The 26,012-nt window shown below is 38.5% G+C and overlaps 1 protein-coding gene across 4 annotated transcripts in view; it reads right to left on the bottom strand.

Moving 5' to 3' along the window:
* The window catches only part of INPP5F (inositol polyphosphate-5-phosphatase F), a 94,145-nt gene that overhangs the window by 17,356 nt on the left and 50,777 nt on the right, over window positions 1–26,012 (bottom strand). For 3 of the 4 annotated variants that reach the window (XM_024121236.3, XM_028482052.2, XM_024121237.3), the window contains 10 exons: window positions 17,377–17,505; window positions 16,985–17,152; window positions 16,811–16,867; window positions 14,314–14,512; window positions 13,590–13,769; window positions 12,625–12,692; window positions 7,707–7,831; window positions 6,849–6,926; window positions 5,825–5,945; window positions 4,134–4,262 (listed from right to left, as the gene is read on the bottom strand). In XM_024121236.3, coding sequence (XP_023977004.1) covers window positions 4,134–4,262; window positions 5,825–5,945; window positions 6,849–6,926; window positions 7,707–7,831; window positions 12,625–12,692; window positions 13,590–13,769; window positions 14,314–14,512; window positions 16,811–16,867; window positions 16,985–17,152; window positions 17,377–17,505 — 1,254 coding nt within the window. Of the gene's footprint in view, window positions 1–4,133; window positions 4,263–5,824; window positions 5,946–6,848; window positions 6,927–7,706; window positions 7,832–12,624; window positions 12,693–13,589; window positions 13,770–14,313; window positions 14,513–16,810; window positions 17,153–17,376; window positions 17,506–26,012 lie in introns of all 4 variants that reach the window. The other variant, XM_024121235.3, reaches the window with a different exon arrangement.

Raw genomic sequence — 26,012 nt, 5'->3', positions numbered from 1 at the left:
CGTTTTTATGTACCTGTTGGCCATTTGTATATCTTCTTTGGAAAAATGGCTGTTCAGGGCCTTTGCCTGTTGTAAAATCAGATTATTTGTTTTTTGCTAATGAGTTGCATTACTTTGTTACATATTTTGGATATTAACCCTTTCTCAGACATATGGTTTGCAAATATTTTCTTCCATTCCATGGGTTGTCTTTTCATTTTGTTATTTATTTTACTATGCAAAAGCTTTTTTTTTTTTTTGATGTAGTCCCACTTGTTTATTTTTACTTTTCTTCTTGTGCTTTTGGTGTCACGTCCAAAAAATCATTGCTAAGATCAATGTCATGGAACTTTCCCTATGTTTTCTTGTAGGAGTAAACTAAAGTTTCAGGTTTTACAGTCTTTAATCCATTTCGAGTTAATATTTGTGAATGGTGTAAGATACGGGTCCAGTTTAATTATTTTGCATGTGAATATCCAGTTTCCCAACAGGATTAGTGAAGAGACTATCATTTCCCCATTGAGTATTCTTGGCTCCCTTGTCAAATTATTAGTCTACTGATAGCGTGAGTTTATTTCTGGGCTCTCGGTTCTATTCCATTAGTCTATGTGCCTGTTTTTATGCCAGTACTATGTTTTGATGACTACAGCTTTGTGATATAGTTTGAAATCAGGAAGTGGGATATCTCCAGTTTTGTTCTTTCTCAGGATTGCTTGGGCTATTAGGGGTCTCTTGTGGTTCCACATGAATTTTAGGATTTTTTCTTCTATTTTTGTGGAAAATGCCAATGGAATTTTGATACAGATTATATTGAATCTGGAGATGGCTTTGGGTAATATTTTATGTTTTTATTTTTTTCGGTACGCGGGCCTCTCACTGCTGTGGCCTCTCCCGTTGCGGAGCACAGGCTCCGGACGCACAGGCTCAGCGGCCATGGCTCACGGGCCGAGCCGCTCCGCGGCACGTGGGATCTTCCCGGACCGGGGCACGAACCCACGTCCCCTGCATCAGCAGGCGGATTCTCAACCACTGCGCCACCAGGGAAGCCCTGGGTAATATTTTAATGTTAATTTTTCCAAGCCATGAACCTAGGCTATCTTCCATTTATTTGTGCCTTCTTCAATTTCTTTCATCAATGTCTTCCAGTTTTTAGTGTACAGATCTTTCAACTTATTGGTTAAATTTATTCCTTACTATTTTATTGTTTTTGATGCTACTGTAAATGGGATTGTTTTATTTCTTATTTAGATAATCTCAATTAGTGTATAGAAACGACAGATTTTGGCAGGTTGATTTTGTATCCTGCAACTTTACTGAATTCATTTATTAGTTCTAACAGTTTTCTGGTGGAGTCTTTAGGATTTTCTATATAAGGTTGACCCTTTAACAATGTGGAGGTTAATCTTTGTATAACTTATAGTCGGCTTTCTGTATCCACATTTCCTCCACATCCAGGGATTCAACCAACCACAGACTGTGTAGTATTGTAGTATTTACAATTGAAAAATATCCACATATAAAGTGGACCCGTGTAATTCAAACCCATGTTGTTCAAAGTCAACTGCATAAGAACACACCACCTGCAAATCAAGACAATGTTACTTCTTCCCTTCCAATTTGGATGCTTTTTATTTCTTTCTCTTGCCTGATTGCTCTGGCTAGGACTTCCAGCACTATGATGAATAGGAGAGGTGAAAGTGAGCACCTTTGTCTTGTTCCTGATCTGAGAGGAAAGCTTTCAGTTTTCAACACTGGGTGAAAGGATGTTGAATTTTGTCAAACGCTTTTTTTTGCATCTATTGAGATGATCCTATGATTTTTATCTTTCATTCTATTGATGTGGTGTAACACATTTATTGATTTTCAAATTCTGAACCAGGGATAACTCCCTCTTCCTCATGGAATATGATCCCTTTAATGAGCTGCTGAATTTGGTTTGTTAGTATTTTGTTGAGAATTTTTGTATCTATAATAATCAGGGACATGAGCTCAGAGTTTTCTTGTTGTGTCTTTATCTAATTTATGTATCAGGGCCTCATAGAAATAGTTTGGAAGTGTTCCCTCTTCTATTTTTTGAAAAGAGTTAGAAAAGGACTGGTATTAATTCTTCTTTAAATGTTTGTAGAATTCACCAGTGAAACCACCTAGTCCTGGGCTTTCTTTAGTTGGGAGCTTTTTGATTACTGATTCAATCTCCTTACTCATTGGTCTATTCAGATTTTCTGTTTCTTCATGATTCAGTCTGGTAGGTTGTATGTTTCTAGGAATTTATCCATTTCCTCTAAATTGTTCAATTTGTTGGCATATGCCTGTTCATAGTAGTCTCATAATCCTGTGTATTTCTGTGGTATCAGTTATAATATCTCTTTCATTTATAATTTTGAGTTCTCTTTTTTCCTTGGTTAGCCTAGCTAAGAGTTTGTCAATTTTGTTTATCTCTTCAAAACAGCCAACTCTTAATTTTGTTGATCTTTTCTATTGTTTTTCTATTTTTTATTTCACTTATTTCTGTTCTAATCTTTATTACTTCCTTCCTAGGCTTAGTTTCTTCTTCTTTTTCTAGTTCCTTGAGGTTTAATTGTTAGGTTGAGATCTTCCTTTTTTCTTAATATAGGCATTAGCTATAAAGTTTCCTCTTAGAACTGCTTTTGCTGCATCCCATAAATTTTGGTATGTTGTGTTTCCAGTTTAATTTGTTTCAAGCTATTTTTTGATTTCCCTTTTGATTTCTTCTTTGATCCATCTGTTGTTCAGGAGTATGTTAATTGCCACATATTTGTGAATTGTCCAATTTTCCTCCTGTTACTGATTTCTAGTTTCATACCACTGTGCTAAGAAAAGATACCTGATACAATTTCTATCTTCTTGAAGTTGCTGAGACTTGTTTTGTGGCCTAACATATAATCTATCCTGGAGAATGTTTCGTTTGTGCTTCTGAAAAATGTGTATTCTACTGTTGGTGGATGGAATGTTTTGTATATGTCTGTTAGGTCCATAGGGTCTATAGTGTTGTTCAAATCCGTTGTTTCTTTATTGATTTTCTGCCTGGATAATCTATCCATTGTTGAGAGTGGGCTGTTAAAGTCCCCTACTATTATTGTAATGCTGTTTATTTCTCATTTTAGTTTTATTAGTATTTGCATTATATATTTAGGTGCTCTGACATTGAGTGCATAAGTAGTACTTCTCTTTAAACAATAACTTGCACAAGGATTTCTAAAGTTCAGTTTCCTTAATTAACAAAAAGCTTTTTGACATTCATCACCCAACTAAAAGATGGATAATCTGATGCTTGTTGAGCTCTCGATGGTACAATTTGTTATAACAAATATCCTGGGGTGAATTATTACCTTGAAGGAAAATTAACATAAACCTAATTTAAGCTAATTCAACCACTTCCTATTGCCCACAGAGGGAGTATTTAGTGACCAGTGACTACAGTTTACATTTACATTAAATTCTGTGAAGATCAGCTTGGTGGGATCCTCAAAAGACTTTATGTATAACAATCACAAAAAGATAATAAAACTTTTCTTCAACATTTACTATGTGTCAGGGAATGGTCTAAGCTCTAACATGTTATTAACTCATATAATCCCATGCCAATTTTTTGAAGTGGGCCTAGTATTATTCCTGTTTTACAAATGAAGAGACAGACACAGAGAAGTTAAATGACTTGCCCATAGTCACAGAGCTAGTAAGAGGCAGGGTTGGGATTCAAGTTCAGAGGAGGCAAATTATACCAGGGACCCAAATCCCACCAACATAGACATGTTTTATTTTGTCTGTATAAAGTTTTAACCATTATACATAAAATTCCAACTTTCCGAACTCCCTTGAAAACTGAGAGATCTAGCAACACGGGGCCTCCATCCCCATTAGGAAGTAGCAGAACAGCACCTTCCTAAGACAACATATGCTCTTCCTCAGGTCCACACAGCCCATCTCTCCCTTTAATCTAATGGGTCACATTACCTGGCATCTGTGGAATTTGAACGTGTGACCCCTGCCTTACCCCAACATTCCAGAAAGGAGTCAACTACATACACCTACCACCTGAAACCCATGTACTTTTCCCTCAAAAACCAAGTTGGTTTTAAACTATACCCTGTGTCCCACATAATGACCCACAGATGCTGGCTGCAGGTACTTACCTTCAGGGCAGCTGTCCCAGCATACTGTCTGCTAATGGAGTCACCGTTGTTGGCCCACATTATCTGATAAATTCGATTGCATTTCACCGGTAGTGGCTGCTCTGGGGGCATCACACCTAATTTTTTCAGCTAAAATTAATACATTGGTAGATTAACTGCATATAAGCCACGACACTATAGCATAAAATGTATACTGCAGAGAAAGGAAGCATATGCATGTACAATTTAGGACCCTTAAATTTAAAAAAATGATGTTTTCAGACTTTTTCAAAATTAAGCACCACTTGAAAGATAGCTTATGAATTGCTACATCTGAATAAATAGAATAAAAAATTTATACTGTTTTGCTGTAATTTTTAATGTGTAGACTCATACTATTATATTTTGTCTTTCTTTTAAATTTGGCTATGAAGTGAAACTAACCATCAAAAAATCATATAGAAACAACAATAATATTAATAGTAGCAGAGCAGTAAGTGCCCAATAAATGTTAAGTCTGGTGCCACATTCTAAGAGCTTTTTTTTTTTTTTTTATAAATTTATTCTATTTTTGGCTGCATTAGGTCTTCACTGCTGCGGACGGACTTTCTCTATTTGTGGCGAGCAGGGGCTACTCTTCGTTGTGCGCGGGCTTCTCATTGCAGTGGCTTCTCTTGTCGCAGAGCACGGGCTCTAGGCATGCGGGCTTCAGTAGTTGTGGTTTGTGGGCTCTAGAGTGCAGGCTCAGTAGTTGTGGCACACAGGCTTAGTTACTCCGCAGCATGTGGGATCTTCCCGGACCAGGGCTTGAACCTGTGTCCCCTGCAGTGGCAGGTGGATTCTTAACCACTGCACCACCAGGGAAGTCTGAGCTTTTTAAAATAAATTATCTCATTTCCTCCTCATAACCACCCTATGCAATCAATACTCTTATCACCCCCATCTATAGATGAGGAGATGGAAGTTTGGAGAGGATGAATTCTTTGCATGGGGTCAACACCTTGTATGTGCTAGGGCCAGGGCTTGATCTCCAAAGCCTGGCTGCTTCAATGCGACAGTAGAAGGCATCCCCAAAGGATAGTCACAAGGTTCTATCAGGAGAAAAAAACATGCTAGGAATGTCAACCTTGGGAATTCATTACCCAGGTGTTACACAGCTGAAAGATCTAAAAGGGGACACTGAGGTAAGAGATATAATGACTCCAGGAAACAGCAGGGTTGGGGCACAAAGGGAAGAGGCTGGTTCTGTGGTGCCAAAGGAACCAAAGCCACAGAGAGGGTGCTGATGATGGGAATATAACACAGGTGAAGGAACTTGTCCCTTTGTCCTCCTCCAGCCTCATGGTCTTCCTTTAATGTCCTCTATTGGCAGAGCCTGACATGGAATCAGCTGGTTGAGCAGAAAGGTGGTGTGCAGACCCCATGCCCCAAATACAGAAGCGAGTGTTTGGAGCTGAGAGAAAAAGGTAAATGACTACACAGTGCCACCCAGTACAATTTTAAATGCTGGGCCTCACATTTTTGAAATGAATACTTAAGAAAAGGCCACTTGATTCAACTGATTTCTAGGAAAGGCTGTACTTTCCAGGTTTTAAAGCAACAAGGATGTTTGCATGCTGTAAATGTTCTATGGAACAAAGATTTTAGTTACCGGTTTACATGTGAAAAAAAATTATAAATGAATATTTACAATCCAGTGGACTCCAAATTACCTGCTGTTCCATGACCACTCGTGCAATGGCAGCTTGGACCACATTGGTGCGATCCAGGCAGTCCATGCAATTAACTCGAAAAATCCCTTCTTGTTTACATATTACTCCAGCTTGATCAACCCTTTTCAAAAACAGTACGGAATTACTTTACAATATGAAATACTTTAAATTTTTCAAAACCCACAATTCTTCACAGTATAATAATAACAACAGCAACACTGGTTATCAATTTGCTTAGAATATTATTATATGGCAGGCATTACTGAGACCTTTGTAGACGTTATTGTTAATTTACACAATAACTCGACAAGGAAGATATTATCCCCATTTTGGGAAAAAAAAAACCAGGTACAGAAAGAGTGACTTGCCTGAGTCACACAACTACTAGGCAGAGCTGACACAACCCCTACTTATGCTTTTCTACACATTTAAAACCAGAAGGCACTTTAAAACACCATCCTGTTCCTCCTTTTTGACTTCAAATAGAAATGCATCTAAATTAGCTTGAACAGACTAATTCAGTCTATCACCCAGTGAGAAGTCATGCAGCATGCCCTCACCCATCTAACTTCTCTAGCCACCTGTGGCCTTAAAATCTAATTAAATGTTCTCTCCTGTCCTTTAAGCCAACTTCTTCTTCCTACATCTCCCCTGAAGAATCAACTTCCTTCTCTGATAATTTTTAAATGTCTCAAAACTGGGACCAAATACCTCTAAACCTTCCTTCCCATGTTAGGGACCAAGAAGAAATGTAGATCATGGAGCGTTAGAAGGAATTAAAGAATAGTCACAGAGCACTTCACTCCATTTTGCTGACCACCTGACACCTTTTCCCTGTTCAAAGCTAACAATGCCTAATGACTCACACTCTTTTGAAAAGGAGAATAGGAATTGGGAAGCAAAACAAGAAAAACAAAAATCCTTTCTCAGCCTGCTATTATTTTAACACTTAGTGGTACTAGACAAATACATATGATTTCACAGACCAAGAGTCTGTCAAACTGATTTCTTATGAAATACCTACCAGCACCACTTCATGTCAAGAATAATGTCATAAATGGCATCTGTTAGTGTTTGAACATTCTCAAACTTCATTCCTCGGCTAAAATACATGCCAAAAGGAAAAAAAAAAAAACTTTAGTAATTTTTTTAAGCTTAAGATATGATATTTAAGGTTACTTGGAAAAATGAAAGACAATTATTACTATAAATATGAGAATAACACTACTTTAAATAGGCAATTATATAATTATTTATAACTAATCTTCATTATGAAAGAAAATATGCTTAAGAATACACTGAAACATATCACAGCCATCAGAAGCTTCTTTCCCCACCAAAATTTTCAATACCTAGGTAAATGAACCCACATTAGAGTCAGGATTATGACAGAAGAAACTTGCTTTCAGAATACACACAAGTTAAAATTACCATCAAAATGATTGTTGTTTTTCCAGAGCAAAACTCCAGTGGAGTTATCCCAAGGGAGAGCAGTATTACTAACAGTATAAAGATGAGCCAGCAGGATGAGTTTTAAGTACGGGAACACTATTACTCCTGCCAGGCTCAAACTCAAGCAGAAAGGGAAAGTTCCAGAAATTCTTTAACTGAAGGATAAAAGGAAAAAAGGAACTCTAAGTCTCCAAGTCATTTTGGAACAAAAAGACTATAAATATTTCAGGAAGAATTAACTTAAATATTTAGGCAAAATAAAACCCGTATGAAAATGGAACTAAGTAAACAAATGATAGTCCTTTCCTTTCTAACAATGAGGAGAACAAGATTTTCTTCCCAATAAAGAGAAGAAAAACTAAGGTCCCTGTGGCAGTGTCTACCACAAACATTGGAACTGATCAAAACTCATCTCAGGAAGCCATCTTACCAGTGCTCATGGAAGTCAAATGAAACGTAAGTGAGGTGTGAGTTGTTAAAGAGCAACACTTGTTTCAGGTAAGCATCGCCAATTATTTTCTCTCTTCCTGCCTGGTCTACCAAATTAATAATAACCTGTGAGAGTAAAGAAAAGGAAAAAATTTAGTTTAATCAGACATTAGACTCATGATTTTTACTGAATTTATTTAGAATTATGTTTTAGAAATAATTTATAGCCAGGCTCAGAAATTAATCCACTCAAGAATCAATTCTTTTCCTTATAAAATTAGATTTTCATTTGTTACATTTTAGGTTTATGAGAATTTACATCAATGGCATGAATAGCTTTTTTACACATTATACATTTGCAATAACCTCTTAGAATATATAATGAAAACAAGTTCCTTTATAATAGCAGGTATTTTAAATCTCTAGAATAATTTTTAAAGAAATATACAAGACCTACATACTGGACACTATGAAACTCTGTTGAAACATGTAACAGAAAACCTGAATAAATGGAGAGACACACCATGGTGCTAGATGGAAAGAGTCAATATTGTAAAGATGTCAAGTCTCCCTAGGTTAATCTATATACTCAACAATCCCAATCAAAATTCAATCAGGATCTTTTTACGGACTTGGAAAGTTAATTCTAAAGTTTATCTGGAAGAGTGAATAATACAGGAAAATATCTGAACACTAATAATAATAAAGGACTCATCCCGTTGGAGAGCAAAACATACTTTAAATGTATAGTGATTAAAACTGTGGTACGAGTGCAGAAAAATGAATGACTCAACAGAACAGGACAGATGTCCTAGAGACAGACGTATGGACACTGAGGAATCTAAGCTATGGTTACATCATTCTGAGAGAAATATGGACTATACTATATGTGGACTACGTATGGACTATACTATAGTGGTATACTACAAATGGTATTGGGATAACTGTCTGTTTACATGGGGGGGGACTTAAGTTAGCCCTCTACACTTCATTATACACAAAATAAATTCTAGATGCATTAATGATCTAAATATTTTTTCTTCAAGTTATAAAAAAGCTAGACGAAATGTTGGGATGATTTTTTCCCAATTGAAGGATGGCACATGACCTTCTAAGCATAACAAAAACTAGAGAGCGTAAAGAAAAGATGGACAGATGTGACAACATAAAAATATAAAACCTCTGTGTACTAAATGACAGTATAAGCAAAGGTTAAAAAAAAATAAAGGACTACCTAGGGGAATATACCTGCAACATAAAAACCATTAATATATAAAGAGTGCTATAAATTCAGTAAGAAAAAAATGGGTAAAGGATACAGAGGATATTCACAAGAGAAGATAAACAAATAGCCAATAAACATGAGACTACAACTTTAAAGAAATGTAAATTTTAAAACAGAAAACCAGTTTTCACCTATAGACAGGCAAAAGCTGAACACTAAATACAGACAGCGTTAGTGAGTATATGGGGTAAGGAAGGGCACTGGCTCCACTGACTGTTACTGAGAGTGTAAACTGGTGTGATCTGTTTGGAAGCAACTGAGTGGTAGATATCAACCTAAAAGAAATGTAATGTTTGATCCAGCCATTTCACCTCTAGAACTTTATAAAGCACACAAGTGTTCCAAAATATATAAAGGATGTTTTCTGGAGAATTTTAGAATAGCAAAAACTATATCCTGAAGGTCCACCAATGGAGAAATGGTTAAATAATAGCCATGAGCTATTAAGTGAAAATAGTTGCAGAATAGTGTATATCCCATAGCTTATAGCCCTCTTTTGACTTAAATTTTGAATGTGTATATATGCATGTGTCAAGATGTTTTTTGCTGCAAATGACAAATTACTAACTCAAATCTCAGAACGGAAATCTGTTCTGAACCTCAGAAGTCGAGGTTGCACAGTTCCAGAACTGCTTCATTCAATGGTGACCAAAACCAGCTCTATCTTTTTGTTCTGCCATCCTCGGCATATTAGTCAATCCTCAGGCTACTGACCTAGCCTTGACACAGCTGCAGCAGTACCAATCAAATCCAGACACAACCACCACAGAGGGACTGACTGTGGGTTCCTGTATTTCTTTTTATTAGAGCAGGAAATCTTGCTCAGAGCCTCCCAGCAGACTTCCCTTCACATCAGACCTCACTGGCCAAAGTGCCAAGAACATACACAGGCCCATGCCTGTACCAAATACAGGCAAGAGCAACAGTAGTGACACCATGACTGAGTCAGACCGACCGCAGCCCACCTCCCAGAGAGCAATTACCCAACAGATGAGGGTGGATAAAAGAACACTCTTGGGGTACTGTTAGAAAGGAACAAGTGTCTGCTCAACACATAGGCCTATAAAGTTGATGTGTATGATGTGTACAAACAGGCTGTGAAAGTCAACAGGGAGCAGGAATGAGGGTGGAGAGGAGGTTATTTCTTCTACTTCCTTTATATACCTCACTATTACTTCAATTTTTTACAGTGATTATGTGTTACATTTAAATTATGGTTTATTCTCTTCAGTGCTACTTATAATTACATATATTGCGAACACATGAACTTTATTTACATTGTAAAAAATTCAAACGTAGATAAAGATCACATCCTTCCTGACCACAACCTAAGTCCACAGCCTTCCCTGAAGGTAACTCCCACTACAAGTTTGATGTGTACCCTTTCAGGCCACCTAAGTGCGTTCCTATATAAATGTGCATGCCATATGTAGGTGAGAACACACACATATATATGGAAGAGAATTACATATGACACAGTTTTGTTTTGTGGGAGTTTTCAAATGGTAACATGCCATATGCTGTTATGCAATTTTTCTCACTCCACTATATGAGTTTAAGATCTTTTCACATTAGTACACATACATGTACCTCATCATTTTTAAGCATTTGTATTCAGCACTTTGGATATGCTGTACTTTATTTACCCATTGACCTCCTGATGAACAATTAGGGCTCTTTTATGCTGCAATAAAGGAGGCTTATACATGCCTCGTTGATTGGACACGTTTCTCTCAGGGAGATTTAAATTTTTTTGCCTTGTATTAGAGTTCCAGTTGCTCCATATCCTTGACAAAACTTGTACTTCCCACCATTTTTATTTTAGTCATTCTGGTTTTGTGAATGTTGGTTTTAGTTTGCATTTCCCTGATGATTAACGACGTGGAACACCTTTTCATGTTTATCGGCCTTTGGACATCATTTTTCATGAAGAATCTGCTCAAGTCTTCTGTCCAATTTTCTTTGGGGCTGTATACCGTTTTTATGGATTTATAGGAGTTTTTAATGTACTCTAGATAAAAGTCCTTTGTCTTATATATGTCTTCTCCTGCTTTGTGAATTGCCTTTCCATTCTCTTAATGGTGCCTTTTAATAATCAGAAGTTCTTTTATTTTAGTGAAGTCAAATTTATCAATTTTTTCATTATGGTTGGTGCTTAAGTCCTATTTAATTTTAATAATATTTATAATGTATAGTAGTATTTTAATATTCAAAATATTTGATCATTCAATAAAGTTTCAGTAAATAATAAAGTTTTAGTAAAAATTAAACATTTAGTAAAGTCATTTTTTTTTCATTATGGTTCGTGTTTTTAAAGCCCTGTTTAAGACCCAAGGTCAAAAGATGTTCTATATTTGCCCTTAAAAGGCTTATTGTTTAACCTTTCACTTTTAGATCCACATCCATCTGGAACTGATTTCTGTATATGGTATGTAGGAGAGATATCAAAAGACAAATTACTGGATTAACAGTGTAAGCATATTTTATTTTGATTGATAATACCATTCAGAATGGCTATGGCAACCTATGCTCCTCCCAGCAATGTGTGAGCGTTCTCATTTCCCCAGTTACCTGCCTTTATCTCTTACTACAAACTTTATATTTTTTTTCAGTATGAGGGTTTGCTTTTTATTTCCCTGCTGGGACTTTCTTTGAGATTGCACAAAATGTATATATTAAAAACTGAAATCTATTCAATATTGAGTCTTTCCTTCCAGGAACATGATATTTTCTCTCCGTTTATTCAAGTCTTCTTTTATGTTCTTCAGTAATCCTCCCCTCCTGACACCCTTGCCCCCATATACATGCTATCGTTTTTGTATGTTCAGTAGATTTCAGGTTATTTCTTCCTATTTTTGTTGCTGTTAGAAAAATGCATCCCATGGCATTACACCTTCAGACTGGTCATTGCTAATAGATAAGAGAGTTACTGATTAGTCTACATTAATCTGTATGAAATCTGGTCATCTTATTGAACTTGTATTTCACCTAACAGTTCTCAATTGATTTTGATTTATATGTTCACATACCTACATATGAGTGTATGAATAAATAAGAACGGTGGGCCGAGAAAAAAGATATTGAAGGATACATACCAAATTGTTATCTCAAAGAGATGGACCTATAGGTGGTACTGAGAGATGCCTTTCCTATCCTACTCTAGATACTTCTCAGATTGTAGTAATTGACAGATTAATCTCATCTAAAAACAGTCTAAAGTAGCTGACTCAATGATAATTCTTATTTTTTTTTTTTTTTTTTTTTTTGCGGTACGCGGGCCTCTCACCGCCATGGACTCTCCCGTTGCAGAGCGCAGCCTCTGGACGCGCAGGCCCAGCGGCCGTGGCCCACAGGACCAGCCGCTCCGTGGCATGTGGGATCATCCCGGACCGGGGCACGAACCCGCGTCCCCTGCATCGGCAGGCGGACCCTCAACCACTGCGCCACCAGGGAAGCCCAATGATAATTCTTAAAGAATATTAAGAACACTCTTAGCTATGTGTTCTTTAACTTCATGAGAAGTGCCATTTTGCTTAATTATGAATCACATTATTTTCATGAAATTTAAAGAAACAGATGCATAACCATTTCTAAAAATATGAAGGAACACTTATTACTACAGATCAAATCCCACCTGTTTTTTGTAAATTTTCAGTTGTTCTTCAAAATGGGCACAGAAATAGGCGACAGTGTCCTTTTCACCTACAAAGAAGTGATACAAAATCTTTTTTTTCTTCCCATGTGTAACACAGAAATTAGTGTCTATTCCACCTTTACGTTTACTTTTATATAATCTATTGACAGCCCAAATGTAACTAAGATTGTCTAAAACCAATATTTTCAAATGAAATGCTAAGCGGAAGATCTCTGATTTTTTTCCCCCAATTAGACTAAACTAAAATACTGAAGGTGGCAACTATGAAATGACATTTATTATTTACATAACCAGCCAACTTGTCAGAAAAGGTTTCATGTAGTTTACAATAAATTAATAAAAACCCCTTTAAAACAAGGATGTTAAAAACTGAAGTTTTACTGAATTCTCACAAATATAAATTGTTTTGAGAGAAAAATATTCTGTAAATAATTTTTAAAATCAGCCTCTTTCAGTAATCTAATTAGACTGACATGACTTAGCTATTCCAGTGCTAAAGTTAAAATACTGGAAGAAATTAAATCCTTAATATTTAAAACAACAACAAACCTTTCACAGCAAAACATGTGAGTAAAGGCATCCTATCTATTCCTTGTAGATGCTGTCTTATTTAAGATATTACCTGCTTCTATAAATATTGGCCATATTTACACTTTTCCAAAATTAAGCATGTAATAAAGTATTCTTTAAAGAAACAACAAATTAAAATCTGTGAATTAAGCTCCATTTTGCTCTATTTTGGAATCTTTTTATTGTTAATTACTTAAATTGTCAACAACCATTATTACTTTTGTGATTATTATATCACTATTAAATTTTACCATATGAGTTTTTATTTTAAATGAAGTATCTGGCAAAACAAATCCAAACCTATGAAGTATCTAATATTTAAAAAAACTCCCTCTGAAATCATCGTCTGCAAACCAAATAACTGACAGGCTTACTTCTGTCCAGCCGAGGTCTTGGATTATATCGATACCCAACCTGGCTCCAAAACACAGGCACAGAGCCTCGTGTTTGAATAAATGACAAGGTATGATTATGCACATGAATTAACTGCTCAGTCTCCACATAATTTGCAACATTTCCATTTTTATCCACTCCTCTTCGTTTATAACGCATTCCTAAAAGAAAATTAAAACAAAACAGCAACATTGAAAAAAAAAATTAGTCTCACTAGATATGCTTCTTAACCAAATCTGTGTCTTTCAGGACAGCCTCGGGGATCTAATGTGCAACTGCCAGGCAGAGCAGTGTCCACTTACCCCAGATCATGCCTGTACGCATCGTTTTTTAAAAGTTGAAGCTGAGATAGTTCCTGTGAACTGAAAGAGGAGGTTTTTCCCAAAGGTGCTAGCACCCGGGAAGGATTTATTACTGTGATACAGGCTGTCAGTAGGAACAATGGTATCTAGAAGCACATCCCAAGTGACTTTCTGCTCTTTTCCGCATACATACCTCCTTTTCTTTTCCCTTTTGTTAACTCTCTGCCATTCACTTCTCTCTGAAAACTTGGTCCCCAATTAGATCACACTATTGAGAGTCACTGAGCACTGTGAAGCCAACTGTGTTTCCAAATCCATTATTGTCATTAGCATTTCAATACATCTGCAGATGTTCCATTCCCGCCTGGATTTAATTTGTACACTATTACAGCCCTCCACTCACCTGCTCTGTGTCTACTTCGGCGTGAAACGAGAGCCACTAGAAAGCGTGGGTGAATGTCATCTACGCAGGTGGACTCCTGAGGGGGGGTCTCCGGGCTGCTTTTCTCATCGTCAGATGACTCATTATAATTAACCACAAGTTCTTCAATCTGCACAAAACCTTGAATAATGGGGATAATCCAAAAGTCCACATCCGGTGTCTGAAAATAATATGAACATCATGTTGCTCCTATTCTGTACAGCACTGCTACTTTCTTAAACCCAAGCAGTAGTTAGCACATACTTGTTGTTAGTTTATTAGAAGCAGAAACCTTCCATCCTTTAACTGTATTTTCTGGCTTTTGGAGAACACTAAGGAATGGAGGGAGGGAGGGGGTGCGGAGGTGAGAGGCTTTCCTTTTGTTTCTGGTGGTCATTCAAGAAGAGCTGCCTGAAAGGGACCGTAGCTGCTGGGTACAAATTCAAGCTCCGCCACTTACTTCCTCACGCAGGTGAATCACTTAACCTTGCCATGCCTCGGCATTCTGCTTTGTGAAATAAGAAAAACGACAACCTCATAAGGTTGTTGTGAAGATTAAATGAGTAAAATCTAAAAAGTGTTTGGCACAGTGCCTGCCTAGTAGTTAGGATTTAACAAATGTGGCTATTACAGTTATTCCTGCTGGTACAGAATAAAATAAAGCTTAAAGGTTGATTTTCAGCTCCCAATTGTATTAAGCCTTTAATTAAATACAACCAACTCTGATCACTTTATTATGAAACATGGAGGTCTATTCTACTTTCTAGTTTAGAAAAAGTCTTGCTCTGCCAAGCTAAAATCCAAGTAGTCAATGAACCAAAAAAAGAATCCTTTCCATAAATATCTTATTTAAAAAAGTCATCCGGGCTTCCCTGGTGGCGCAGTGGTTGAGAGTCCGCCTGCCGATGCAGGGGACGCGGGTTCGTGCCCCGGTCAGGGAAGATCCCACATGCCGCGGATAGGCTGGGTCCGTGGGCCATGGCTGCTGAGCCTGCGCGTCCGGAGCCTGTGCTCCGCAACGGTAGAGGCCACAACAGTGAGAGGCCCGCGTACCGCAAAAAAAAAAAAAAAAAAAAAAGTCATCCAATGTAATTAGGAGAGTATTAATTAGAGATTTCCTCTTAGTCTTTCAGACTAAGACTACTCAGATTTCTCAACTGACTGTATGCAGGAACAGTAAAGGATGAAAAGTGCTCCAGAGAAGTTGTTCTTAGTCCCTCTTTTCCTCCTATCTCCGTATCTGTATCTAGCCTTAATCTCAACATCAACTTCAATTCCACCCCTTCTTTCACAGTCTAAAGTAGCTGTGAAATATACTACTTATATACTCCAGGTCCTATCTCACAGTTTTGTTTTATGGAGCCTGCAGATAGGATCTTAGGAAGGTGGTTAGAGTTGAAAATAGTGAAGCAAAGGATCTATCTGCATTCATTACTTTTATCACCATTCTCATTATTTATATTTTTGTTTTAGCAATAAATACCAAACTCTCAACAGGAACAGAGATAGGTATGCTACCAAATGCCACCTTTATTGTAAGTCATCAGTTTTAAATGGTAATGCTACGTGTCTGACAAAAACTCTGCAAAACACATTAGAGCTCAATATGTCAGCAAACAGGACAAATACTCATTACAGACACCCTTATTTTTCTCCCCCTATCATTAAGGTTTGGTCGTCATGGTTTGATCAGCATCATAAAGAGAGGCAAGAACATTTTAGAGAGGTGAGCCATGATAGATACCTAGTTTTAGACACCACCAGATAAATAGGTCAAAATCATTTATACTAACCACCACCAATAGGGAGAAACAGAAAGAAAAAAGCCTTGAACTTTCTGAAAGGTTAAGAAAAAGATAATCTGTGACCCTATTCAACTTTTTGCTCAATTTGTGTCCAAAACAGTAACTGGCACATGGCAGGCTTTCCATAAATATTGGTTGATTGACCAAATAAATGAACTGTCTTTGGACAGTCATAATTCTCCAATATACATGACAGAGTAAAGGAAGAAGGTAATCATTAAACCTGAAGGAACCTCATGCAATAATCTCATCATATCCCGTCTTCCCTCATTCGAATACTTGTAGTACTGGAACATTCTTAGAGATTTGTCTACTCCAATTTCCATATGAGGAAACAGGAACATTAAATGACTGGTATCACTAAAGGAAAACCAGGCTTCAACACTTCCAATGGGTACAAACAAAATATCTTTTACAGAAACTCTATGGATATTAGTTCCACAGCCTTAAATTACGACTGTTCTATGGAAACCTGCTAAAAAGATAAGCCTGTGGCTATACAGTCGAATTATGAACCGCCTTAAAGTAGTGCCCTGGTTTTCCCTAGCTAAATGATTCTCATTCTACAGGGGAAAACATCACGTGAGATTTTAAATTTTTATTTTAGTACAACTTAAAAATATTTGCCTACCAACTATAAACTACCTTAGAATATTTCAGAAACAACTACTCACACCAATCTCAGTAAGGTCTTGTATCATATATTTATTCCAAAAAAATCGGTCATCGACCTGGAAAAGGTAGAAAACAAACAGTTCAGAAACATGTTGTTTCAGTTCTCCTATAGAAGCCAAACGGGTCCATAAATTGTTCTGGTGGCAAACCCTGCTCTGAGCTGTGAGAGGTACCTTTTGCCAAAGAGGACAGGGGTCCCTCTCCCCAGCACTCTGCCTCTGCACTGAATTGGTCAGGTCGTAGGTCAAGCTATAGTAAAAGGATTCTGAGTCCATGAACATCTTCAGCAACTCCTCAAGTAATCTTCTCTCCAACTTCTCCTTTTCTTTACTTTCCTTAACCTGTAAGAAATTAATCTACTATTACTGCAGGAATTAAATGTAAAGCATTGTGTGGATACCACACAATTCCCTAGGAGCAAAGTAAAAAATAATCCCAAGGATATGCAGAGATGGTGCTTTAATATGACAAGTAGTTTGAAAGTAAGTCTATTAGCAGGAAAGTCACCCCTCAATTTAAAACTAATCAAAGATTAATTCCAAGCCCATATCAATTAAACTCTTACTTTCTTTTTATTAGGAGCAGACACATTGGATTTAATATGCGTAAAGGTCTTCAGTAGAAACTTTGAGTCATCAGGAGATGGTATAATCTTCTCTGGTTTGTTAATTCCAAAATGATGCTTCTTACAGAGCTAAATAATTAGGAGGAGAAAGAGAATTCATTATTACTAATATCTGCTTGCTTAATGTTCAAGTGTGAGTGCAGAAGTGTCACTACTCCTCAAGCATTGTGGTTAAAACCTCAAGAGCAGGTAAAATGACCCAGTAGACAACTGATATTAGAAAACACAGCTGTGGTTTCAAGGATTAGAAAGCTACAGTAGAGGATAAGCAAAGAATACAGGGCAGGATATACTTAGGATTTAGGGGTAGAAAATTCAGGTTAGGATCATAGTAAGTTCTTATGTAATATAACTGAAGAATAAAATGCTCTGGTTGGGATTCATTAACGCTTTAAAAAGTGGCATCAAAGATTAAAAATAGTGCAAAATACACATATGCTATGCTCTCGTCACATTTCTTTAGAGCAACATGTGCTAAATATTCATGCTAGTTAATTGAGTGTTTTGGGTGAGAAGTTGCCAAGAGTCTGCTCTACTGGGAATGTTAAAAGCTGGACGTTTCAACCACTCACTCTCCTCCTATCCTCACACACACTAATGAAATCAGCATAAAAACACACTCTTTGGGTCCAGAGATTAAGTTTGAAGCAGAAAGTAGGGGCTGCAGGAAATGTGCAGTCCAACCAACAAAGGTGAAGAGGATGGGAAGGTGTTAAGACAAGAGAAGGGCACAGAGGTTCTACAGAGGACTACCTGGTTAAAGTCAAGAGTTTTACATATAATTTCATGTGGCTCAACACACAAAGCAAATATTCTGAAAGGGACACAAGGATTCTATTAACCATATGCAGACTAATTCCATTTTTTCAATACACTGGTTTTATTGCTATGCTAAGTGGTAGACCCCTGTTAAGAGCTAACAGTTACTAAATGGTTATCATTAGTAGTGTCTTACTTACAAAATAACTGTTACTAGATTATAAACAGGATAAAAAAACTTAATGAGGAGAAAAAACTAATTCAAGATTGTGGGGTTTTTTAAAATATTTATTTTTTTATTTTTTGGCTGCATTGGGGTCTTAGTTGCGGCACACAGTATCTTTTTTATTACGGTGCTCGGGCTCCAGAGAGCACGGGCTCATTAGTTGTGGCAGGCACGTGGGCTGCAGAGCAAGTGGGTTCGGTAGTTGTGGCGCACTGACTCTCTAGTTGTGGCACCCGGGCTCAGTTGCCCCGCGGCATGTGGGATCTTAGTTCCCCGACCAGGGATCGAACTGGCGTCCTCTGCATTGCAAGACGGATTCTTAACCACTGGACCACCAGGGAAGTCCCCTGGTTCGAGTTTTGATTATAAATTTTTTTTTTAAGTTAGGGGGCTGGACTTCCCTGGTGGCACAGTGGTTGGGAATCCTCCTGCCAATGCAGGGGACATGGGTTCAAGCCCTGGTCCCAGAGGATCCCATGTGCTACGGAGCAACTAAGCCCGTGTGCCACAACTACTGAGCCTGCATGCCACAACTACTGAAGCCCATACACCTAGAGCCCATGCTCCGCAACAAGAGTAGCCACTGCAATGAGAAGCCCACGCACTGCAACGAAAACCCAACGCAGCCAAAAATAAATAAGTAAATTAATTAATTTTTTTTAAAAAAGGAAGGGGGCTGTTCCTGTTTTATCAAATTGGAAGTGGAGACTGATAATTGAACGAAGAATTCAGATGTACTACAATCTTATGGGTTTTATGTCTTTTCAAAGCTATGGCTACCAAACACTCTATTCACATGGGTTTCACAACATGATTAAAACTTTACACTCCACCTGGCCTACCAGTGAAGACAAGGGAACCAAAGGTGAAGTAAAAAAAATCTACAGTCATCCTGCCAGAACCAAGTTAACTTAATTTCCCTTCAAGTAAGCAAAACTAACCAGATCTTGAGATAATGGGGAAGGAGCAAGAATCAAGCATATGGACGTTGCTCCAGCAATTCTCTCCTCTCCCCTCTTTCTGCCTGATCATTCCCACCAGCACAGAAACACACTGATATTTCTCTCCTCTTAACACTCCTCCTGTGCCAGCTAGGGTCCTACTTCTTTGTACTCCTCACTGCCTCCAATCCCTCTCCTCCTGTTCTCTCCCCAGCCCAATCCAACTTGGCTTTGGCCCCCACCACTCCACCTAAACCTTATCTTCAGTGTGACCAATGGTCTCTACTTGGCTAAATGCAGTGGTGGATTCCTAGTCCTTATCTTAACCACTCAGTAGCATTTGACACAGTTCATCTCTCCCTCATCTTCTCTGATACGCTGTCTTACTTGGCTTCCAGTGGTCACTCTTTTCCTCTTTTACTGGTTCCTTCCTGACCATTTGACTTCTTAATGTCTTGGCACCTCAGGTTCAGTCCTTGACCCCCTTCTCTATCTGCATTCACTCCCTCAGCAATTTCATCCAGTCTCATGGCTTTAAATACCACCTACATGCCAACCCTTCCCTCCCTTCCCTCCCAGAGGTACATTTCCAGCTCCGCTCTTTCCCAAAATTCTAGAATCACAAATCCCAACGTTTCCACTTGGATTTCCATCAGGTACCTCACACTCAACATGCTCAAAACTAGACCCTCATCTTCTCTCCTCTGCCTTCATCTCCTGTGGCTCTCCTCCCCTTGCTTACTCCACTCCACCCATATCAGCCTCCTTGCTGTTCCTCAACAAGCCAGGACTACTTCCACCTCAGGGCCTGTGTTCTGGCTATTCTCTCGGCCCAGACATCCTCTCCTCAGATATCTTACCATAATCTCCACTCCTGGGCACTCCACCCACCACCCTTACTGCACTCAACTTTTATTTCCCATAGCGTTCACTACTTTCCAACATATGACGTGATATAATTATGTTGATGTTTACTGTCTGCCGCACCCCCACCATAATGTAAGTTCCATAATAGCAGAGATCCTTGTTTTACTGACTCATATATCTCCAGGGCCTTAGCAGTACCTGGTACAGGAGGTCTCAAAAAACCTTTGTTAAATGAATGGATGGGCTCTGACGCTACAAATGTAAGTGGTAACCTCCAGATTCACATATGGGGCATAAAAGCAGTCCTAGAAAACCGTCACTTCCCTTCGTCCATGAATACACCTCATACCCCCCCAGCCTTGGTTAGTACAGAATTATTGGGGCAGCAAAGGAGCTCTCCTGTTAGTCCCCACTGCTGCTGCTTGCAGCACTGAGCAACTGCTGGCTAGTGATTTTTATGCAGAGTGTTAGTAATCATCCAGTCATATTAATAACGCTTTCTTTAAAAAATCTGAAAACATGCCTTAAACCTAGTTATAGATTGTTGCAATTTTAATATTCAAACAGGATATTATGCCTCTGTCAGACACAGTTATTCCTTAAGAGCATTCAAGCCAGCAAGACTTTCCCCCAGGAATATATCAAAGATGATTCTAAATATCTAGCTATTCTAAAGTAATCTTGCAGCAGCACACCTAGTCTGCACCCACTCTCCTCACTCTCAGAAGGACGGGAGTTGTTTTTCTCTGCAAGGCTAGTTTCCTGCTGTGTCTCCTCTAGGATCAGGACCTTGCCCCGTCATTCACCCCCTCTCTCCTCTGTTCCAACCTCTCTCTCTAATAGCCCCTTTCCTACCACCTTTTAACATCGTTCAAGTTTACCAGAATCTTTTTTAAAAATCCATCCCTCAACCCTGAAGTCTCCGTGAGTTAGCAGGGCACAGTGTCACAGTCACTGGAGCTGTGAGGACTATAGTATGATTGGGGTGGTCAAAGAGTGAAGGCCAATGAAACTGCTCAGGCAGAGTGAAACAAGGACCCCCTCGCTCTGAAAAGGACAAACCTTATGTCTGTCTAAGAACGTGGCATTACGATCACTCTCTGCCATCTCGTCACCTGGCCCCTATGACACCTGTCTCTCTGGGCTCTTCCCCCACCTCCAACTGTTCCTTCTCTGTCTTCTTTGTTGGCATCTCTATCTCTAAAGAAAATGGTGGCTCCCAATGTTCCACCCTTAGTTCTCTTCCCATTCTTCATGCTCTGCCAAGAAAATTTCATCCTCTTTCCTCATTTTTAACTATGATTACGTTTAACTCTACATTTCTAACTCTACTCTTTTGCTCTGAGCTCATGACCCCAAAATACATCTCCCCACTAATGAGACACTAGTCTCTCAAATTCAGCATCTCCAAACCTGACCAACGTCTGTTTGGCAAATCTTGTTCCTTCTCTGGTATGCCGTATCTCAGGCAATGACTACATCACCCACTGGATTACTTAAGCAAGAAACCTTGGAGTCATCTTCCATTATTCTACCTGCTAAAGTCTCTCCTATCAACCCCAACTACTTCATGCTGACTATTATTGTGTTAATTCAGATCCTTATCTTTTGCGAAGACCAGTGCTTCTCAAGGGAGGTGCTACTGGCTTAACAGACAAGAGAATTCTTTTTGGCACAATTATCCCACTTAGAACAGATAACCTTACAGCCTCCTTTTATGAACTGGGGGGTCCCACTCCAGCACCAGGCTTAAAGTACTGAACATGGCTCCAGACCCCCATCTCCAGTATAGCCCTTTTAGTTCCCTTTAATGTGTAGGGACCAAATCTCCACCCACCACTGCCTGCTTATGGATGCAGAAACTAGAAGGCCTCTGTCTGATCCACTATTCCATTTATGGTCCATGAAGATAAGATGCGGTTTCCCTCTAGGCCTGGCAATGTCTTGTTTTTCTTTTCTTTTCTCTCTCTTTTTTTTAACCTATCCTCTTCCTGGGCTTGGAATAGAGTTGATATAGGCCCAATATCCCTTAACTCCAAAATCCAAAAAACTCTGAAACCTGAAAGTTTTTTAAAAGTTTGCTACAAGCTCATCTAATGACAAAATAATCCCTGAACTGATATGAGGCAATTTATAGTCATCATTTACCTTCCTTAGAATGAATATGCATATGATTCTTTAAGAAGTATGAATGTGTAAAACTGTAGGGTAATGTCCCAGACTCACTGCACATATATCAAGTACATGGAATAACCTTTTAGAAAGCCCCCAAAACCTGAATTCTAAAACAAATACAGCCCCAAAGATTTCAGATGAGGATTGTGATCTGCATTACAAAGCACAAAGTCACCACACCATCTTATCCAGAAGTCTGTCTCTGTCTCTTAAAACTGAGTTTTCTAAATAGAAATTTAAAATACTTTAAACATAAACATTTTCAATGAATATTTAAAAATCTTCCATATATACAGTTAACTTTAGAAAAGAAAGTATAGACAACTATCTTTTAAAATAGGTTAAATTCAGGCCTACCAAGAAACAGGTATACAGAAAACTACTTCTTGGGATCCCTTCCAGCCTGAAGATGCTTTGTTTAGACAGAGCTCTAGGGATTACAAGGCAGAGCGTGGACAGTGGGGTCACCTTCCCTTTTCCAGAGGCCCAGCCAGTCCTGTGTAATATGTGCTTAGGCACTTCTCACAACATCGAAACACACCATCTCAAAAAGAAAAGCACCACGGCAAGCGCCACAGCGCTCCCCTAGTTTTTCTACTACTCTAGCAACTTACATTTCACAACCAAGATTAAGGGCTGATGTTGTTGCTGCTGTATAGGAAAAGGAAAATAAATGATTTTACTTTAAAGGTTGGTAGCTATCTATGACCATCTGGAGCTAAAATTTTAAACAGATGTCTAATGGGAAACCAAATATGGAAAATGATACAGTTATCTATTAAGGCAATGAGATACAGCAAATAAGATATGCAGATATGGAACATAAGCCTATAAAACTTTAAAGGATGTTTTTTTCAAAAGAAAGGACATCTATGTTCTCATTTATTTGAAACCCACAGATTCTTCATACCCTTGTTTAGATCTCTTTTTTTTTTTTTGCCATGCTGCACAGCATGCAGGATCTTAGTTCCCCAACCAGGGATCAAACCAGCACCCACTGCAGTGGAAGTGCAGAGCCTTAACCACTGGACTGCCAAGGAAGTCCCTAGATCTTTTTTTTTTTTCCCTCTTTAATGGCACATTGCTTTGAAAAACAGTCTGGCAGGTCCTCAAGAGGTTAGACACAGTTACTATATGACCCAGAAATTCCATTCCTAGGTATGGAATTTCTCTTTCTCCCAAGAGAAACGAAAACAAATGTCCACCCAAAAACTTGTACACAATGTTCACAGCAGTATTACTCATAACAGCCCCAAAGTGAAAACAACCCAAATGTCCATCAACTGATGAATGGGTAAATAAAATGTGGTATACGATGGAATAAAAAGGAATTAAGTGTTGACACATGCTACAACAAGCATGAACCTTGAAAACATGGTGCTAAATAAAACCCAGTCACAAAAGGCCACATACTTTATGATTCCATTTATCAGAAATATTCAGAATAGGCAAATTTACAGAGAAAGAAAGTAGATTAATGGTTGCCTAGGATTTGCCTGGGGTTTGGGGGAAAAGGAGTGACTACTAATGAGTGCAGGGTTATTTTTAGAGCGATGAAAGTGTTCTAACATTAATTGTGGTGACAGTTACAAAACTGTGAATATACTAAAAACCACTGAAATTATGTGCTTTAAATGAGTAAACTGTATACTATGAAAATTATTTTTAAAACTGGCAAACAAGCCATATAACTAAAGCAAAAAGTCAACTGGGGGGCAGGGAGGACCTTCAAGATGGTGGAGGAGTAAGATGTGGAGATCACCTTCCTCCCCACAAATACATCAGAAATACAACTACATGTGGAACAACTCCTATAGAACACCTACTGAACGCTGGCAGAAACCTCAGACTTCCCAAAACAGCCATGTGGCTGACAGGGTCTTGGTGCTCCGGCTGGGTGTCAGGCCTGTGACTCTGAGGTGGGAGAGCTGAGTTCAAGACATTGGTCCACCAGAGACCTCCTGGCTCCATGTAATATCAAACGGTAAAAGCTCTCCCAGAGATCTCCATCTCAATGCTAAGACCCAGCTCCACTCAATGACCAGCAAGCTACAGTACTGGATACCTTATGCCAAACAACTAGCAAGACAGGAACACAACCCCACCCATTAGCAAACAGGCTGCCTAAAATCATAATAAGGTCACAGACACCCCAAAACACACCACCGGACGCGGTCTTGCCCACCAGAAAGACAAAATCCAGCCTCCTCCACCAGAACACAGGCACTAGTCCACTCCACCAGGAAGTCTACAGAGCCCACTGAACCAACCTTAGCCACTGAGGGAAGACACCAAAACAACAGGAACTATGAACCTGCAGCCTGTGAAAAGGAGACCCCAAACACAGTAAGTTAAGCAAAATGAGAAGACAGAGAAACACACCGCAGATGAAGGAGCAAGGTAAAAACCCACCAGACCAAACGAAGAGGAAATAGGCAGTCTACCTGAAAAAGAATTCAGAATAATGATAGTAAAGATGATCCAAAATCTTGGAAACAGAATGGAGAAAATACAAGAAACGTTTAACAAGGACCTAGAAGAACTAAAGAGCAAACAAACAATGATGAACAACACAATAAATGAAATTAAAGATTCTCTAGAAAGAATCAATAGCAGAATAACTGAGGCGGAAGAATGGATAAGTGACCTGGAAGATAAAATAGTGGAAATAACTACTGCAGAGCAGAATAAAGAAAAAAGAATGAAAAGAATTGAGGACAGTCGTAGAGACCTCTGGTACAACATTAAATGCACCAAAATTTGCATTATAGGGGTCCCAGAAGAAGAGGAGGAAAAGAAAGGGACTGAGAAAATATTTGAAGAGATTATAATTGAAAACTTCCCTAATATGGGAAAGGAAAGAGTCAATGAAGTCCAGCAAGCACATGAGAGTCTCATACAGGATATAAATAAATATATGAGAGTCTCATATAGGATAAATCCAAGGAGAAACATGCCAAGACACATATTAATCAAACTATCAAAAATTAGACACAAAATAAAAATATTAAAAGCAGCAAGGGAAAAACAACAAATAACATACAAGGGAATCCCCATAAGGTTAACAGCTGATCTTTCAGCAGAAACTCTGCAGCCAGAAGGGAGTAGCAGGACATACTTAAAGTGATGAAAGGGAAAAATCTACAACCAAGATTACTCTACCCAGCAAGGATCTCATTCAGATTTGATGGAGAAATTAAAACCTTTACAGATGAGGAAAAGCTAAGAGAATTCAACACCACCAAACCAGCTTTACAACAAATGCTAAAGAAACCTCCCTAGGCAGGAAACACAAGGAAAAGACCTACAATAACAAACCCAAAACAATTTAAAAAATGGTAATAGGAACCTACATATCGATAATTACCTTAAATGTAAATGGATTACATGCTCCAACCAAAAGACACAGACTGGCTGAATGGATACAAAAACAAGACCTGTACACATGCTGTCTACAAGAGACCCACTTCAGACCCAGGGACACATACAGACTGAAAGTGAGGGGATGGAAAAAGATATTCCCTGCAAATGGAAATCAAAAGAAAGCTGGAGTAGCAATTCTCATATCAGACAAAATAGACTTTAAAATAAAGACTATTACAAGAGAC

This window comes from Physeter macrocephalus, chromosome 20 (assembly GCF_002837175.3).
Source record: "Physeter macrocephalus isolate SW-GA chromosome 20, ASM283717v5, whole genome shotgun sequence".
Classification (NCBI taxonomy): Eukaryota; Metazoa; Chordata; class Mammalia; order Artiodactyla; family Physeteridae; genus Physeter; species Physeter macrocephalus.
This window is presented reverse-complemented; position numbering and strand designations above follow the sequence as displayed.